This window comes from Echinops telfairi, unplaced genomic scaffold, assembly GCF_000313985.2.
Source record: "Echinops telfairi isolate 266 unplaced genomic scaffold, ASM31398v2 ScPeMD7_7410;HRSCAF=8448, whole genome shotgun sequence".
NCBI classification, from domain to species: domain Eukaryota; kingdom Metazoa; phylum Chordata; class Mammalia; order Afrosoricida; family Tenrecidae; genus Echinops; species Echinops telfairi.
The window spans coordinates 27,022,368-27,041,408 of record NW_022111310.1 but is presented as its reverse complement, the minus strand read 5'-3'; the positions used below and the strand labels follow the sequence as shown (position 1 = coordinate 27,041,408).

At 56.1% G+C, this 19,041-nt stretch overlaps 1 protein-coding gene across 2 annotated transcripts in view; it reads left to right on the top strand.

The window, feature by feature from the left end:
* Nucleotides 1-1,600: 1,600 nt before the first annotated feature.
* The window catches only part of LHX6 (LIM homeobox 6), a 20,674-nt gene continuing 3,233 nt past the window's right edge, over nucleotides 1,601-19,041 (top strand). For both annotated transcript variants that reach the window (XM_045296673.1, XM_045296674.1), the window contains exons 1-9: nucleotides 1,601-1,677; nucleotides 2,056-2,238; nucleotides 2,633-2,754; nucleotides 5,083-5,124; nucleotides 10,412-10,632; nucleotides 13,310-13,410; nucleotides 13,627-13,722; nucleotides 13,913-14,087; nucleotides 17,069-17,172. In XM_045296673.1, coding sequence (XP_045152608.1) covers nucleotides 1,675-1,677; nucleotides 2,056-2,238; nucleotides 2,633-2,754; nucleotides 5,083-5,124; nucleotides 10,412-10,632; nucleotides 13,310-13,410; nucleotides 13,627-13,722; nucleotides 13,913-14,087; nucleotides 17,069-17,172 — 1,047 coding nt within the window. In that variant the 5' untranslated portion in view covers nucleotides 1,601-1,674. The remainder of the gene's footprint in view (nucleotides 1,678-2,055; nucleotides 2,239-2,632; nucleotides 2,755-5,082; nucleotides 5,125-10,411; nucleotides 10,633-13,309; nucleotides 13,411-13,626; nucleotides 13,723-13,912; nucleotides 14,088-17,068; nucleotides 17,173-19,041) is intronic.

Genomic DNA, 19,041 nt, shown 5'->3' with positions numbered 1-19,041 from the left:
CTTGGCTGGGAGGGGATTGGTCACGCATGACTCATCTTGAACCGAGCGGGGCTCCAGCGGCAGGGCGGCCGCCACCGCAGCTGGAGGGGGAGGAGGACCAGGAGGAGGGAGAGGAGGAGGAGGAGGACTACGAGGAGGGGGAGGAGGAGAAGGAGGAGGGGACCCAGGCCTCTCTAAGTTTGTCGGGACCTTCTTTGGAGGCGGCAGCGGCCGGGGCTGGGCGCGGGCCGGGAAAAGCAGCTGGGGCCCGGCCCAGAGCAGCGGGCCGGGCGCCTCCGCTCTCCTCCAGCTCCTGCTCGGGCTCCGGCTCTGACTCCGGCTCCTGCTGCGGCCGTGGCGGTGGCCGTGGCCGTGGCCCACCTCGGCGCGGCTCCACCCGCTGCGCTCCTGCTGCGCCCGCCGCTCCCCGGCCCATGTATTGGAAGCATGAGAACGCCGCCCCGGCGCTGCCCGAGGGCTGCCGACTGCCGGCCGGCAGCACCGCCGACCAGGTGAGCGGGCGGGCGAGCTGCCCCGGCCCAGGTGGGCAGGAGGAGGGTGCGAGGGTGCGCCCAAGAGTGAGTGTGCCTGTGCTTGTGGGAGCGCGCACGAGCAGGGGGTGGAGGGTGGCGCGGAAAGCGGGGACACATTATGCAAATGCTGGAGGAATTTCTCAAAAAGCGATTTCGCAGAGACACAGGCGAATCAAGAGGAGGCGAGGCCGGTATTGTCCGTGTGAATAGGCGTTGATAGCGCCGAGGCGCCAGGGGTTGTGCGGGCGCAACGCTGCGAATCCCGACGCGGGGCTGGTCCCGGGCGCGCCGAGGGGCTGCTGGGTGCCTTTTCCTCTTCCCCGACGCCTCGCTTTGCTCCTTTCGGCCCCGCGTCGCCCCTACACTCGCCCCAATTTTGTTGGGGGTTCCCCTCCGACGGGCCTCCCCAGGCGCCCGAACCTCGGTCCACATCGCCGCGTCAATTTTGCGGCCCGCGCGGCGCGGGCTGGCTGAGGCTCCAGGCGCTCCGGGTTTTATTTTCCTCACCCCCATCTTCTTTTTCTTTTCTTTCTTTCCCTCTTTTCTCCTTATTGCATTTTGTGCCGAGAGGAGGAGAAGGGAGCGAGGAAAGTGGGGTGGGGGGGTGGAGAGAGAAAAATTCGATTTTTAATTACTACCATTAAAAAATCAAATTTGCAATTCTTTGGGCGGCCTGATGGATCTCCCTGATTGACAGTTGGAATTGACACTCTGGCTACCTCTTATCTTGGGCATTCACGACAATTTCTAATTGCAGGTAGTTTGTGTGTGTGCGCGTGTTTTTTTCCCCCCCTCAGAGGCTTGGATTGCAAGGGAACTAAGCGATTACTTCAAGAGCCACGGGTTAAGTGCAGGGAGAGGGGGAGAGCGAGGGAAAAAAACCCAATCCAAATTCAAATTGCTTCATTAGAGAGACACCGCTTTTGTGGGGAAGGGCTTTAAATGCCCACTACAAAGTTAGGACTCATTGTTCCGCGCCGGTTTATATAACAGGCGCGGGGAGGCGCTGGGCTCAGGCTGAGCCGAGCCAGCTCCGCCGCCGCCGCCGCTGCCGCCGCCGCCTGCGTTCGCTTCCTCTCCCCCCCTCCCCCAGGTGATAGCCCAGCCTGGGGCCGGCTGCAAAGCGAACACCCGCTGCCTGGAAGGGACCGCGCCGCCCATCATGGTGAGTCCATACGGTACTGCCTCCCGGCCCCTCTTGCCCCCGCCCCCTGGTCCCCCGTGGCCCGGCGCTGGGGACCTGGCCCGGAACAGCTGCCCACGCGCTGCGCGACACCCCGCGGGCGCCGCCCCTCTGCGTTGTCCGCCCCCCGAATGGGGGGCTTGGACTGCTCCCGGCACCCAAGAGGCGTCCTTGAAAAGTGGAGGTCGCCTCTTTCTCTCCGATGGGCCCTTCCAGCCCTGTCCTCCAGCCCCGGGCACGAAGTCCCGGGGGGATTTCGTTGTCGGTTGGCGCCCTACCACCCCGACGTGTCTCTGGGGCGGCCGCACCTCGGGGCGCTGGGTTCAGCGCCGCGCTCTCCCCCCTGTGGGTCCCCCGCAGGCCCAGGCGGACGCCGAGGCTCTGGCGGGGGCTCTGGACAAGGACGAGGGTCGGGCCTCCCCCTGTACTCCCAGCACGCCGTCCGTCTGCTCGCCGCCCTCGGCGGCCTCCTCCGTGCCGTCTGCGGGCAAGAACATCTGTTCCAGCTGCGGCCTCGAAATCCTAGACCGGTATCTGCTCAAGGTGAGGCCGGGCGTGTGGGGTGTGTGTGGTGTGATGTGTATGAGTGTGTGTGTGTGCGCGCGCGCGCGCGTGCGTGTGAGTGTTGGGGAAGAGGGGGCAGCCCGGAGGACTGTAGGGAAGCCTTCCCATCTTCGTTCCGAATCCCGGCTCCGCCGCTCCCAGGTTGGACCCGCCTTGGGCAAGTGGTAGTTCTCTGCGAACCCTCGAGTGTCCGTCTGTAAAATGGAAAGAATTTCGTTCTACCTTCCTAAGCCACCGTATTGGCGAAGGAAACTCCCGTCGCCCGCACCTGGCGAGGTCCAGCGTCCTGATCTGCAAATGGGGTGCAGGAGGCTGGGGACCCCTGAGAAAGAGGCCCGCGCCGAGCCGCTCCCCTTCCTCTTCCGCTCCCCAGGTCAACAACCTCATCTGGCACGTGCGCTGCCTCGAGTGCTCTGTGTGTCGCACGTCGCTGCGGCAACAGAACAGCTGCTACATTAAGAACAAGGAAATCTTCTGCAAGATGGACTACTTCAGGTAGGCTGCGGCGCTGGGCCCGCAGTACCGCGCAGGCGGCCCCCGGGCGCGCAGCTCCGGCCCAACTCCGGCGACCCGAGGTCTCAGAGAGCGCGCGCCCAGCCCCCACGCACAGCGCCCGGAAACCCTGAGCTCCAGGTCGCGCGGCGGTACGGTCACAGGTCTCGGCCCGCGGCCCGCCTCTGGTCCGACGGGTTTCGGTTGTGTCTCCGGCTCCGCCACGGGCCCTCCCTAAGTTTCAGGATCCAGTCCGGCCTCTCGGTCGAGCTCCGATGTCCCCAGCACTGGCTCAGGCCGGCACCAGATCCCAGAGGCGACGCCCCTGGGTTCATGTTCAAACACTCCTCCAAACATGCACGACCTTCCCCGGGTCCGAGCCGACCCTGAACTAGACTCCACTCTAGCTCTGCCTCTTGCTCCGCTTTGGGGTCGGGTCCCCTCTGGCCTCTAGCACCAGTCCCCCATCTGTCTCGGGTCTGATCCAGTATTCAAACTCCTTGTGTAAAGCCCGGGCCCTTGACCTCAGGTTCTGCCTCAACGCTGACCCTAGTGTCAGTCGGTCCCAAGTCGCAGTTTGGTCCCAAGTCGCAGTTTCTGTCTCGGGTCTGGCCCTAGTCCCAGGAGCTCATTCCAGGCCCAGCTCTCTCGTGGTTTTCCTGTCAGCCTTCCGTTTCTCCCGGATCCTGACTCTGGTTCCGGCTTGGGGCTGCGGGAATCTGAAGGAGGATTATACTGGGCCATCTTTCTGGGAGCCCCCACACCATGCCAAGTCCCCCAGCTCGGCCTCCTGCAGGGCAACCAGTAGCTGGCACTGGCTAGGGCCAGCTCCTAGTCTCCTCAAGCTTCTAGGGGTGAGGTGGGGGTGGGGGGTTCTCTGACCCTTGGTCAAGGGGTCGAGGTCACTGCAAGGTCAAGGATGCTGAGACTGTCCTCATCTCAGTGGAAAGATGGAACAGGTCTGATGTCAGTCTGTGGCATCAGTGGGGTCAATGAAGCCCCAGGAGTCTGGGACAGGGGTTGTTGCGAAGGGTGCGGTTCACAAGTGCTTTCACTGGCTGGAAGAGAGAAAGCTCTTTCACTACCCTTCACCCCACCCACCCACACACACACACACACACACACACATCTTCTCATGCTTACCTCTAGAGAGGTCAGGCCTCATTCTTCCTGAGGAGACCTCCCTTAGGCAAAGCCCATCTTCCCACCTCCTAGTCTTGAGCCTCCAGTGTTCTGGAAAGAGAGAACCTGGAGTGTGGGGAAGCTCTGGCAGGGTGGTGAGAGGGATACTTCCTGTGTATGGTGGGTGTGAGAGTGTGCAGCTTGGGGAGCAGGGATGGAGCTCTGTTAGGTGGCCTAGGGCATGAGACCCCGGGATGCCCCGTGTGTACGTGTGTCATATTTTCTGGAATCTGTGCAGTTAGACTGGGCTAATGTGTCACTGAGCTGTCCTGGGGGTGTTCAGATACTGTGCATGTTCCTTCCTTGATGAGCAATTAGTCTTTCAGGTCATGTGTGAATGGAGAGAATGGGTCTAGAGGTACATGTTTGGGGCCTTGTATATCTCTGTGCGCTTGTGCAAGGACCTCCAGAAAGGGTTACGTAGGATGAGAGATTCTGAAACCCCATCCCCACCCTCTCCTCCGAGGTTGGCAATTCTGCTTAAAGCCTTCCACCATCGAGGGACCCAGGTACGGGCTGAGTCTATCCAGAGACTTGGGAATGTGGAGTCAGAGGGAGATGCTCCTTGTGAAGGGCATATGCCTACAGATTTGTGGGATACGTCACCAGAGTGTGGTGTCTTCCCCCACTCCTGTACCTTGACTGATGGTTTGGTTAGGGCCGAAAAGAGGGGTTAAAGTTATGTTTTGCCAGGTTCTACCTTCCCGCTTTAGTCTTTTGGTGGGGGGTGGGGGCGTGGGAAGAAAAGTAAAAAAGCTAGCTGCTGTTTTGGGCTCCTCAAACACATCTGCTAGCATTGGACTGGGTTCCAGATTGGGAAACCTAGGAGGAAGGTAGCTGAGCCTCACCATGTGGACTTCTCCTAGCACTTTCGGTCACAGTGGGCCTGGTGACTTTGGCAACCACTTGCCAGCAGTTTTGCACTGCTTCTCCAGCCCCAGCTTGTGCCCAGGCTGGACTGAACCCCCATGCAGGCTGTGCTGGAGGAGACCGAATGCTGACATTCAGTGCCTCCATGGTCTCTGCCAGCAGGGCTGAGGGTAGGGTCAACAGCTGGGGAGAGCCTGGGTTGTGTCAGGCCAAGCCTGGATCACTGAGTGACCTTGGGCAAGTCACTGTGTGTCTCTGCCCCCTCTTTCCCTCTTCCAGTGTCATCTCTGTGCTGCCAGGGGGAGATGAACAAATGAAGAGGTATGGTGATTTGGTGATGCCCCCCTCCCCTGCCAGGTGGTGTGGGTGCTTGAGTTGTTACATTGACAGGTTAGGCAGCCCAGCACTACCACACTGCCCTGTTACTGATTTGTGATTTGCCTCTGGGCAGCTGGAGAAGCAGGGTTTGCTTGGAGGGATGGGCTGAGTCATTCATTCCTGGGCTGCAGGTTCTGGGCACTGCAAGTTCAGTGACAAAAGTCTCCTCCCCACCCAAAAAAAAGGGGGGGACCCAATTTTTGGTTTTAAAAAAGAGACTTTGAGCTCCAATTCCCTGAGTAGAGGGTAGAATGGTAGTAGCTCTTCTGAGGAGAGACCATTTCTCCCCAAGCCTGGCCTCCCTGCAGGCATAACCTATTTATCGTTCGTTGGTTATCAAAAATAATAAAACTCACAAGAAAGGAAAGAAAGAGGCAGTAGAGCTCCAAGCAACGGGCTATTTCGTGCTGAGTGGTAGCCAGGCTCTGGGTGGCTGCTGTGGGGAAGCTCTTCCTGAACAAGTGTGAACAGTGGCATAGGGACAGAGTCCCCTTCTTGGGAGCAGGGCTTCAGGAAGGGATCATGCACTGAACATCGATAGGCTTGTGTTTTCTGAGGCCCAGAGTTCAGTATCTGGAGGTGCGGGAATGTAGCTCTTGGCCCAAAGAGAGGCCCTTAGGGTGGGTGTGTGGGGAGGGAAGGAGTGGTCAAGGCCGCAAGGCCCTCTGGTCCTCTGACCACATTCCTGTCCCTCACCTGTATATTCCTTGCCAACTTCCATCTGTCCATCTGGAAGACCCTCCTCCAACCCCCCCACCCTCCACCCCTAGGCTGAATTAGTGTTAGTACCTCAGGAAGTTAAGGGGCAGGGAAGGAACTCTTAAATTCACCAGGGAGAAGGATTAGCTACAGTTTAGGAGGGTGGTCAAGGTACCCACCCCCCACTTCATTTGGATTGCCAGGAGGAGTTGTTTCCACTGTGCCCTGCTCCTGGCACCCAGTACCCTTCTGCTCTGAGTTACCTCAGGCCGGCCCTTCTGTGAAAGGTAACCCTCCAAGGGCCAAGGCCTCTCCCTGCTAGTCCTGGGATTCTCTGCTCAATTTAGTTGGCTCCTTAGAGCAATGGGCCAGGAGCATCTTAGCGAAGATCAGATCTCCAGGGTACCTGACACTCTTGTCTTCTAGCTATAGGAGTGGGGAGTGAAGGGTTAAGGACCTCCCCTGGCGTTTATGGGGGTGGGGGTTCAGAGAGTGCACTGCGACAGACCAAGGCTGCTAAAGTTCCAACGCCTCTCCCCGGGTCACGTGGGTTTAGGGCACCACTCCTCCTCCGGCCCTCTCTGGCTTTCCAAGTGGAGCCCCAGCCGGGTCCGCGGGCTCCAGCGGGAGAACCACCCCCTCCCCCAGAGCGAGGGTCCCGGGGGAGGCTCGGAGCCGGGAAGCGGCCCCCCACCGCGGCCAAGAGCGGCCCAGCGGCCGCCAGCTGTTGGGGGACAGATGTTGGCGGAGCTGAGAGGGGAGCGCGGGGGAGGGGCTTGGGACAGGACCTCCGAGGCGGCGGGGCCTTTTAACCACTTAATTGCTGGTTCCGTATTTTTCCAACTTCTTCTTGTAAGGGTTTGCACGCGGAGAGGAAAGATCAGAGGGGGGATAGGAAAGACACCCTCCCACCCCCACCCCCACATCTCCAATCTCCCTTCTTGCTCACATTACGTCCAAGCCCATTAACTGAGCATCTTGAACACAAAATAAGTGAACTCTAATTTGAGTTTCCGTAACTGGGTTTCGTAATTAATGCCGTTTCCACGCGGAGCTTTAATTTCCTTATACCGAGAAAGGAGCAATTGAATTACCGGGAAGCAGTCACAGGGAGACTCCCGTGAATTTGTTAATTACCAAGGGCTTACTAGGTACCCAAGGGAGGTAAGCCGGTTGAATGGGACTCTGTAGGCCTAGAGTGCACAGATTCCCCCTCCCCCGCCCCACCCACCCCTACCCCCGCACGACCACGGAAGTTCAACTACCTCTGTAGTCCGTCCCTCGCACCACCGCCTCCCGAGGGGAAAAGGGGCTCCCGTGGGGCGAAGCTCAGTGGGCTCCTTTAGCAGAACCCAGGGTGCGCTGCATCTGCCTGACACCGCTCCATCCTGAAAGCCCCTCCGTCCTTTCAGCAGTCAGCGGGGCGCTCGCGGACCGGGTGTGTGGAGCGCTCCGCCCTGACCTCACAGCAAAGCGCAGGCGGCAGCCAGAGCGCCTCCCAATCCCTGCGCGCTCCCTTTGCGGTTTCAGAGAACCGGTTTCTCGAAATTTCGTTCTCTCTGCTGCCGAATTCGCTGCTTCCGGACTCTTTCGGCTCTGGCCGCGCAGTCCGCCTTGGAAGAAACCGGTTTGTCAGTACCTTGACCCGCAAACTTTCTCCATCCCTTCCCGTGGGCTTCCGACCCCTGCCCTGGGCTGGGGGCCCGCTGCTGCAACACCCCACAGCGAATTCAAACCCGGGTCAGGATTCTCGGAAGGAGGGAGGGCAAGGACGATTTCGTTGACTGAGCCTCTGTGAGCGCGGATGATCCTAAGGCTAGAGGGCTAGGAACACAACTGGCATCTAACGTGACATACGCAGGGTGTCCCCTCCTTGGCCTCTTGGGAACCAGGAATAGTTGCTCTGAGGTCCCTCTTGGCGCACCCCTGGGGCTTGCGGGCATGGAGTTACAGCAAGCGACTTGTGTAGACGCACGTCTGGACTCTGGACGAGAAGATCAGGGGTTTCACAGGGGGGGGGGGCAAGGCGGGGAGGTGGGTGGCTCTCGGATGTGTCCCTGGGATTTTCCCTGCCAAGCCAAGCGCTGCGACCCGGACCGCACGCTCGGGCGCAGCGCAGCTGCCAGGTCTCACGGTGACCGGTGACTGAAAGGCTGAGACGCTGCTGGCCTCTTGATCGCTGGGACTGGCCCTGCTGGTCCCGGTCTTCTCGCAGGGGATCCTTCCTCTGGTCCTTGCCTTCCAGAGCAGGCTGGACCCCAGGTGGGGCAGCCCAGTGGGGCGAGGCAGCGCGGGGTCCGACCAAGACATCTTGTTCATCAGCCCCCAGTCCTGGCTTCCCCCGTTTCCACCTCGCCCTTCAACTCCGGTAGGTTCCTGGGCTTCTTTGCACCTTCGAGGGACCCCCACCCGTTTTGAAGCTTTGTTGCCACGTGTGCCAAATGAGGACCAGGGTCCGCATTTCGGGAGAGTTTGGAAGAAACTGAGCGAGGAGCAGGGAAGCCGCAAAGGCTCAGCACGTGGCAACTGCGTCCTCCCGGACCCTCGCTCAGTGGCCGCAAAGTGCTCCCAAGGCCCTGCGTCGGGACTCCCCCCAGGTCTGCACGGCGGGGTGGTCGGTTCCCTGCCTCCCTCTGCTGCAGGGCTGGGCAGAGAGGCTATGACGGTGCCGGGCGGGCGCGCCCCGAGGAAGCGGCTATTGCTCGGTAGGGTACTGCTTAATGGGGCAGTGGAGTTGTGGAAGGCGCGCAGTACCATGAGGGTTCACTGTGCCTTCCACGTCTGTGTCCCCTTGCCCTTTGGGGCGCTGCCGAGAGAGAGAGAGAGAGAGAAGAGTTGAGGCTAGCCCAGCGGTAGCCTTCTGGTTCCACCGCACCCCAAAACTATTATACTGGGCACTACTTGAATACATAAGGCTGAGAAAGGGCATTTTTGCATGACTGGTTGAATGCTGCTCCCCTCCACTTCCCCCCAGTGGCAGGGTATCACCCTGGAGACACCGAAGCAAACGTTGATCCTCTTCCCTAAAGGAGGTTAGGACTTTGTGGAGAGGGAGAGACAAGAACTGGTCACAACTCTGCTGCTCAGTGCTCTCGGGTCACAAGGCGTGGGACAGTGCGTTTTGAGACCAGTGTTGTAGGACTTGGCTGAGGGGCATATTGAGAGAGGGGACCAGCTGGTATGCCAGGCATTAGGGCTGGAAAGGTGCTTGAGAGGGACCCTTTCAACTACCCTTTCAATGGAGAGGGCCTCAGCTTGGAAGAAGGGTAAGGAGACTGGAGGAAGACTAGTGGGTGAAGATAGACTTGAAAGGTCTACTGGGCTGAGTCAGCCCAAGAATCCTGAAGGCAAAGTGGAGCCACCAAAGGAGGGATAGGATTCCATGTGCACCCTGGAAACTTCTGTGGGGAGGGTGGGGGTGGGTGGCTAGACTGAGCCCAGGGGGATGTGGCAGAGACTGGCAGTGAAGCAGTGGATGGTGGAAGGTGGGTCCAGGAGGGTGGCTGTGAGTGGATGGATCCGTAGATGGTGAAGAAACAGACCCAAGGGTGCCTGCCGAGTGGGTGGTGTGAGGTTCGGATGCCAAGCTGGAGGCATTGCATGAGGGATGGTTTCATTTCCTGAACGTGCTGGTAAGTCAGAAGAAAAGAAGGGTTGTAACAGGGTCAGGTCTGGCTGCCATCTAGGACAAGGGGGAAGGGAATGGTTCTGTTTCCCCGCAGGTGGTCCAGGCTGGTAGTGGAGGTAACTCCAACCACAGAGTCACTCTACCCAGTAGAGAGAGGGAAAGGGAGGCCGGGTGGCAGAGCAGGGAAGGAAGGGACATTTGAGCTGAGTTTTGGGGGGTCTGTGGAGGATTTGTGTTGTCTTTTTAACATTCAGTGTTAGAATGCTCTGGAGTCTGGTTCCTGGGGAGGCAATTCCAGCACGTGTTTGGAGTAGCCGGGTACTTAATGGACAGCAAAGCACTAGACAAATAATAGCAGTCATTGCCACTGTCATCTAGCTCAGCTCTGAGCCAGGAGAAGGAGCACAGAGAGGGATCAAACAGCTCGCCCAGAGTCACTTAGCCAGTAATCTAATATCTGTCTGTTCTTTCGAGCAACTCTGAGCTTCTGGAGAACTCAGCGTCCTGTCATTTCCAGCTGTGTGACTTTAGACAAATGACTGTACTTCTCTGTCCCCCATCTTGTGTATCTGCAAGATGGGAAATGTTGGAGATAATCCTTGCGAAACACTTATAATCTTGCAGGACACGTGACAGAAGATGTGTTGATTGTCACCATTGTTATATTGTCCCAATCGTTGCAATGTGCCTTAATATATAAGCTTATACAAATATAAGTGCTTAGTGTAGAACAGCTGGAAAACTCAGGAAAGTACCCAGAATAAAAGTCAGCCACCAGTTCACCATCCAGGTGGGATTTGGCTGTCGAGGGGCTGTTTGGTGGCAGCAAAAGGAAATGCGAGCTCACTGTGGCTAAAAGCCTGGGAGCCTCACCCTACCCCTCCTTGACCCCGTGTCCTTCAGCCGATTTGGGACCAAGTGCGCGAGGTGCGGCCGACAGATCTACGCCAGCGACTGGGTGCGGAGGGCGCGCGGCAACGCCTATCACCTGGCCTGTTTCGCCTGCTTCTCCTGCAAGCGCCAGCTGTCCACGGGCGAGGAGTTCGGCCTGGTGGAGGAGAAGGTGCTGTGCCGCATCCACTACGATACCATGATCGAGAACCTCAAGAGGGCTGCGGAGAACGGTAACCTACCCGTGCTGCGCAGCAGCGGGCAGCGCCTCTGCCCCCAACCCGTTCCTACTCTAGGAGGGAGGTGGGGTGTAGTGCTCCGCTAAGCAAGAAGCACGTGTTTCTGGCTCCATTGTTTGCTCCCATATCCTGACCCTGGGCATGCCACTGTCCTCTGCAAAGGTTGCTTCATTTCTGAAATGGAGCTATAGATCAGACACTCTCTCAGAGAGCTGTAGTAAGTAAAGCCAGGAGACACTGGGGGTGGGTGCTAGAGATGATTCTTTGAATGTTGCAGCTTGCTCCACTGGTGGCCACTCTGTCTCATTCAGGAACCAGGCTTAGCCCATCCTGAAAAGGGGTGCTGACCCTGTTCTCCCCTTTAGCACTCCAGGACACTGGGGCCAGCCCGGGGCTGGGACTTTCCTCTAGGACCAGAGTCCCAAACTGTCCGGGGTGGGGGTGGTGGTGGAGCTGGAGGTGGTGGGGTGCAATCTTTGGTCCTCGCTGACAGACAATCAGGATGTGGGGCACGTCCGGGTGGGGGTGGCGGGGGGGAGGCCAGGCCTCTGAGTCAGGGCAACTGTTTTGCTTGTGGCTGGCTGTGCTGACAGGGTCTTGCCTTTCTGGACCTCAGTCTTTCCTTTGCTCTGTGTTGGCTTAGAATGATTACTGAATCATTTCTGGCCCTGATAGTGTGATTCCTCAAGACACCCAGGGCATCCAGATCTTTGGGGGTGGTGGGAGGACGGAGTCACAGGTGGCATGGGGGCTGGAGAAGGGAAGTGGAGGCTGAGTTGTGGGGAAAGGCCAGGATTGTGTCCAGGTCTGGGGAAGGTGCTGACTTCTCTGTAGCATGGGCTATGCTATATACCCCTAGACAGTAGGGAGAGTAGCCGCATTCTGCGGGTGATGAAACAGGCATAAGTTATCTGCACCATGTAACTTGCCAAAGGTCTACTGGTAGATCTGCTGACTCCAAAGCCCAGACTCCTCTCCATAGTATTATACCACCCACCTTCAACCTCCAGCACCCCTCAATCAGAGCTCCTCAGTCAGGGAGGCTGCGGAGATGTGGTTGCCTCTGTGAGTTTCATTTTCTCAGCTTCAACCCTTGGCTCACCAATCCTTGCCCTGCCTGCTCCCCATAAAACATTATCATCACAAAATGTCTATCTCATCTGCAGCTCTGCCTCTGCTGGGGGGAGGATGAGGACCACCTGCTTCAGTTTCCAGGCCTGGGCTAGGGACCAGCTGGAGTCCCACAAAGTACTTTTACCTGTGGCCACTACAGGCCAATTGCTTTTTCCTGCCAGAATTAGGGTTAGGTGAGGCTAAGTGGGGAGCCAGTGAAACTAGGTGTGTGATAACATTATCTGCAGTGGCAGCCAAGTCAGCAGTGGCTCTGAGCTGGAAACCCAGGGGTCAGAACTTGAGCTAACCCCTCACCTAGCCCCTAAAGTGACCCCAGATTCTTCCCATATGTGGTGGACCAACTCTTACCACCACTAGTCACAGCTGAGCACTAGCTCACACAGTCAGGCCTGGCTCTAGACTCCTGCCATGCAGAGGGCCTGGGAGGCTGGAGCTTCACACTTCAGACCAGCCCTCACTCTTTTAATTTTTAGACTAAAGAAAAAGCTTATTGTAGAAAAACTAGAAACAATGGTTAAGCAGAAAAGAAGAAAATAAAGATCACCCTGAATGCCGCCTCCCCTCATATTTTAATATGTCTTTCCAGGATTTTTTTCTCTATGTATGTATATTTTACACATATTTCCGTTTCTTTGGATTTTATCCAACTGTTTCATCAAGGACTGTTTCTTTTGTTTTCATCCAACATAATCTTTTTCTTAATTAATAATAAATTATAAGCAGTGATTATCTCTGGCTGATGGAGCTACTGGTAATTTTTATTATCTTCTTTGTGCTTATCTGTATTTTCTGAGTTTTTAATAAGAAGCATCTATTACTTTTGTATTCCAAAAAATGAAGCATTAAAAAATGAATGAGAAGACATTCAGTGGTTTAATACAATTGTGAAAATAATATACATGGGAAGAGTATTGAATACATACTCTGGTTAAAAAAAATCAAGACTTAGAGAAATAAGATGGCATTTGATCTTTATACAAACTTTAACCACGTCAGAAATGCAGACAGTAGCGATTTCCTCCCTAATTGTGTCCCCAGAAGTAACTACAGCTGTCACCTTGGTGTATGGTTTCCATCTTTGTTCTTGTACCTGTTTTTACAAAAATGGAATCACAGTTCTGCAACTCCATTCGATGTGGATTTCCACAGTTTAGAAGTGAAGGCTAGTTTGGGGCGGGGGTGTCAGGCAGTTTTCAGAATCCTGGTCCAGTGGTTGAGGGGCAGTGTATTTGGTTTTCTTCTCGGAGCCGCTGTTATTTCGGTCGCGTCAAACCCAAGAAGAATAACGGCCCCTTTCCCAGGACTGGGAGATGCAAAGGCCTTAAGGAGAAGCATTCGGTGCGAAGTGGATGCTCAGCAATGAATGGAAGCTCTTTTCCCCCCAGCACTGAGATCAGTGACTCAGAGGAACCTGGGATCACCCCCTCCCAGTCAACTCCTGACCCTTCTAGGGACCAGCTCCCCACGACCCCCATCCTTTCCAGGCTGCTACTAGAAGAGATGGGGTCGCCTGGTCAGCCGCTTCTGTCTCCCCCAGGGAACGGCCTCACGCTGGAGGGGGCGGTGCCCTCAGAACAGGACAGTCAGCCCAAGCCGGCCAAGCGAGCTCGGACATCCTTCACAGCGGAACAGTTGCAGGTACCAGGGCAGGCCGCGCGGATGGGGGTGTGGGTGGGGCCTCTAGTGGGCGGGGCGGGGTTGGCGCCGCCCCTCAGCCAAGACTCTCGCAGGGAGGAGGGGGACGGTATCTGGCCGGGGCGGGGCCGCCGAGCCGGAGCCTGTGATTGGGCCGGGGCCTCAGAGACCCTCCGCGCCTGAGCCTTACGCCCCTACCCCTACCCTGGCGGTCGGCAGGTTATGCAGGCACAGTTCGCGCAGGACAACAACCCCGACGCGCAGACGCTGCAGAAGCTGGCGGACATGACCGGCCTCAGCCGTAGGGTCATCCAGGTGGGGCCTCGGGGGCCGGGGCCTCGGAGAGGGGCGGGGCGTCGAGGCCGGGGGGCGGGGCGGGGCGTCGAGCACGTACCCGGGCTGGGAGCTGCGGATCCCGGACGCACGTGGCAGAGCCAGCTTGGCGGGTGACAAGGCGCGGCTCACCAGCTCCGCGAGGCTGACGGAGCCGAGGATCTCGTTGCAGGTGTGGTTTCAAAATTGCCGGGCGCGTCATAAAAAACACACGCCGCAGCACCCCGTGCCGTCCTCGGGGGCGCCGTCGTCCCGCCTCCCCTCCGCCCTGTCTGACGACATCCACTACTCCCCGTTCAGCAGCCCCGAGCGGGCGCGCATGGTCACCCTGCACGGCTACATTGAGAGTAAGTCACCGCGACGCCGCCGCCGCCGCCGAGGAGCGGGAGCGCATGGGGAGTGCAGGCCTACCGAGCTGGGCGCACAGCGGTGTGCGGGGTGGGGTGACCAAGGTTGGTCTCCGTGAGTTCGAACCCTTAGTACTAGTAAGCCATCACCCACTGAACAAAAGCAGTTACTTTGCAAGCATCTGCCCTACGTGCGGGGACTAGCCTGCCTGTGCTGTGGGAGTGGTAGACAGGAGCTGTAACAACAGAAGGGGGCGGTTTTCATTACGTTGATTCTTGCAGGACAGGCTGGTTGGGAAGGTCTAAAGAACAGGATCTGGGGCTGAGGCAGGAAGGACAGGTGGGAGTTCTGGAGGCACAAGCAGATAGAGAAGAAGAGTATTGAGGCAGTGGCACCCGTCTGGGCAGGCTCTGTCCCAGAAAGGATAACGGCATGGGACCGTTTGGTGGCGTGAAGGAAGACTAGGGTGACAGGAACACCCAAGCTAACTGTGGACAAGCCAAACTCACCTCTTTGAGCCACAGTTTCCTAGTTTGTAAACTGGGATAAAAATACTCAGCTACCTTACAGAGTCGTGAGAATCCATAGGTCTTTGAGCGAGTGCGCTTTGGGTTCTGAACACTGGGATGCAGCAGTTAACACAACAGCCCAACTCTTCTGCCCTAAGGGACCTCAGAGTGGGTGTGAACAAAACGGGGAGAGGACAGGCGTGTCAGCTCGAGCGAGTGCTGCAGGGAACATGGGGAATCAGGTGTAATCGGCTACTGAGCAATAACGTGCGTGCGTAGCAGGTTCAACTTTCTCTCTCTTGGAGGTTGTTTCCATTGATGGTTTCTTTGAAGTGCAGCACGACCCAAAAAATAAATAGAAGCGTACAAGTGTCCAGCCACAAACACAGCTACTCCCTTCTCTGACTACAGGAAAAGGGGAACGAGAGAAGGGGTTACAGAGAGAATTGGTTGTTTCTCAAGTCGTCTTCACCGTGTGTTTGGCTCTGTACTGCCCAGATTGTCCCAGTCTCTGAACATCACATATGGTTATTTGCATTGTGTAGAGGAGGGAATGAAGGGCTCACGGTAAGGTAGTGGGAGCCAGTGTTCCTTAATGTTTGAGTGTGGGCTTTGGGGTCAGACTTCCAACCCTCATATTCCACCCCCTTATCACTTACTGACTGTTTAACCCTGAGTATCAGTTTTCTCATCTGTAAAAATGAAGATAACGAGAGTCCTTCTCTCAAAGTGATGATGTGTGAGTCAAATGAGATAATCGATTGAAAGCCTTCAACACTTCACAGGGGTTGGAGTGGGGCTCACTGTTGTAATTTTGGTGGTGGTTTTGGTTGGCTGAAGAGTCCAGAGTGCCTGTTTAGTGTCTTGCCTACTGCCTTGGGCTGCCAGTTGAAATCATGACTCTATATGGTTCCACTTTGCAGTCATCTGCTCGGTAAAGAGGGACTGTTCCCCCATCTTTCTTTTCTGAGCTTTGACTTATGTTCAGGCTGCATAGAGCCTGTGTTAAACACCTAGGTCCTCTTTAACAGCACCAGCATTCTGGGGCTCTCAAGGTGCCAGGGGTCTGGACAACCAGCTAACACTCATATGGAGAGTCGATAATGGATCTAGGTGAACACCTTGGGAGCGGGGCCATGGTTCTCCAGTGTTCCTGGCCAGGTCTACACCTGTCTTTATTGCCCAAAGGAGGGCGGGGCTGAAGATACTAGTTTCTCTTCTCTTGAAGCCAGCTCAGCTTGGGGCAGGAGGTGTCCAGAGTCTCAACCAGCTGTTGCTTGCTGTGTGACTGAAAGCCAGCTCAGCGTTTTGCTTGTTATTCACTAAAGTCCTGGGGTCTGGGATTTTCTGAAGTCCATCAGGTGGGAAGCTGATAAAAGTGCTAGAATCAGCTAGAAATGTGAACTCTTGCTTTGCAATGAAAAGAAATCCAGGATCCCAGGTTTAGGATATGATAAAAAAAAATCTTTGGAACCAGATTCCAGAAACACACACACAGTTTTCTGTGGAATTTCATACTATCATAGATTTTTAGAACATTCCAGGTTAAGAATCCCCAGTTAAATCCAACTGGTTTAGTCTACAGTTGGGGGAACTATGGCTCAGAAAGGGGCAGTGACTTGTTCTAAGTCATCTAATGGTTGTAAGTCTCTGGCTGGGGCTCTTTCCCATGTGACCAAAGAGGTTGAAGTCAGGGGGAGAAACGGGCAGTGCCCTTTTCTGCCAAAGTGGTAAATGGGCTGAAGTATGAGAGATTTGGATCAGACACAAAGATGGACATTCCCCAACAGTTTTAGATGTTAAAATTGGGATCAAAATTAATTCAACCAATATTTAAAAGAGTATCTACTAGATGCCAGACCTCATTCTAAATGCCTGGAATCCAGCAAGATGTGCTAGAAAACAGGCAAAAACCCCTGCTCATTCAGGCTGATAAAGGTAGGTAATATCAGATAAACCATATAGACAGACAGTTTTCTTATTTTACAGATGATGGTGAGTTCTAAGGAAGGGGGGGGGGAAAGGGAAGGAGGTGAGGAGGGGTTCGGTGTTGGGGTGTCATTGTAATGAAGGTGGTCAGGGAGAAGGTGACTTATGGGCAGAGTCCTCTAGAGGTTAAAGGGTAAGCCTTTGGGGGACTTGGGGGATCAGAAGGTACAAGACTCAGAGGGAGGATCTTATTAGGTGGGATGATGCCTTTCCTGAAGATTTTCAATACATTTGTGAGCATTTGCTTATCAATGAGCTATATCGTTGTACCTAGCCATCATGTAGCACTTGATAGGTTATCAGGACATTCCTATGCAACATCTTAACCAACGTGTTGAAATCTTGTCTAGGGACAACCCACTGGTAAGTGACAGAGGTAAAACTGGCCCTAGAACTCCAGGCTGCTGAATGTGGGGCAGGTGGGATCCTCTAGGGAGGTTGGAGCCTTGGGGATGGGCTCCAAGGCCTCCTCTTTTCCACAGGTCAGGTACAATGTGGGCAGGTGCACTGCCGGCTGCCTTACACTGCGCCCCCCGTCCACCTCAAAGCCGATATGGATGGGCCACTCTCCAACCGGGGTGAGAAGGTAAATGGAACTAGGGTGGGCCTGGTGGGCTTAGGGCTCCCTGCCGAGCATGGGTTTCTGGCAGTGTTCCTCATCACTGGGTAGATGCCAAGCCACTTTGTGGGTGGACTCTCTCTGCCTAACACATTCAGGCCCTGTCCCCCTAGGTAGTCACCCTCAGCAGTTGTGGTGGGCTCTGTGCATGCACTACCATACCTAAGGGCCTCCCGATAGTCCCCCGCACTCACAGTTGCTTTTCTCCAGATGTGTGACAATCATTTTGTTTATTAGAGCTTTGAGGTTCCAGGGAGGGCTTCTATCATACACCACCCTGCCTGTGTCCCCTCCCTGGCTCCAGGGTCTCAGCAGGCCAAGCAGGTGACTTCAGCTATCTAGCCCGGGCTTCTCTGACCCAGTGTCTGTTTGTCCCAGGCATTAGAACCAACCATCCAGCGATGCTTAGTGACAGGAAGTGTGTGTGTGTGTGTGTGTTGTAAAGAAGCACTAGAGCCTTTTGTTTAATCTTTTCTAGAACAGATGAAAGCGGGTGGGACAGCTCTGGGTTGAACCTCAGAGAGGAATGGGGGGCGGGGGCGGTTACCTCCTTCTCAGCAGCCCTGAGATACCTCCCAGGCAGCTTTGCCAGCTACTGCTCCAAGACAACCCTCGCTTTAGAAACCTGGAGATGAAGGCACTGAGCTTAGTTGAGAGCTGGGCATTCATTCAATCATGCATATTTTCTATGCAATGACTTGTGTCCCCGTAGGACAAGGAGACAAGGTAGGCATGGTCCCTGACCTTGAAGAGCCCACAATCTAGAAGGATAGTCAGATCTCAGCAGTGATAAGGCAGTTTGATCAAACAGTGATGTGGAAATGGCAGGCCCTGGGCAGGTGGGAGAGGTAGGGGTGCACAGGAGTGACCCTGAGAAGACTTCCCAGAAGAAGGTCACATGGAAGCCTGGAAGCAGGATCAGCGTTTGCTGAGGAAGGAGGAAGGAAAGGCCAGCTTGGGTCAGGGTCAGGGACAGGGACAGCATGCCTGGTGTTCCTGAGGCCTGAGCTGGCACCTCTTAGGAAGCCCTGAGTGAGTCTGTGATGTTGGCCTGCAGGTTTGGTGAGAAGCAAGGCCATCAGGGTGGCCAAGTGAAGGCACCTGGGACTTTTCCTGGAGCAGTGAGGGTTGCTCGAAGACCTGTTTCAGAAGCACTACTGATTGGCCTCAGAGTTGAGGCTGGGGAGAGTAGGGGGCAGGGAGCCCCTGAGTCAGAGGGTGTGTTGGTCCCGGGTGAGAGGGCGAGGGCCTTACAGGAGGATCTGCTCCCAGTCGACCCAGGTCTTGCCATGCCTCTGAATCAGCTGGTGAAGCTGGGAAGGGTAAAGATTGCCAAGTCTTGCCCCTAGAGACTGGGCGTGTGGGGTTGGCCTGTGTCACACCAGCCCAGGTGATTCTGGTGGGCAGCCAGCTTGGGAACCATCCCTTCAGGACCAGCTCTGAGCCACAGTGGGGGGAGGGTAGCATCCTTGGGCAGCTATGCTTGTTAAGTAGGCAGCAGTGTACATCCTGCAGCATCTGGGCCTGGCTGAAGGGGGTGGGGGGCAGGTGAGCACAGGCCCGTGGTGTTCCCTCTGAGGCTGAGCATACGCTGTGGGCTGCTCTCCTGAGAGGCCTTCTCTGTTGGCAGCTAGCCCTTCTCACATCTCTGGCCGATGTCTCCCAACCATTTTGCATGGCTGTCCTTATGGTAGAGACAAGGACAACGAGGCTCAGAGAGGTGCTGTTGTGAGCCTGTCTGGTTTTGAAGCCCACACAGTTCCAGGAGACGCTTTCTTTGCTCTGCGTTTCGCTTACCGAGTGCCTTCGCGGTTTCCCCAGGAGCAGGGTGGGTTG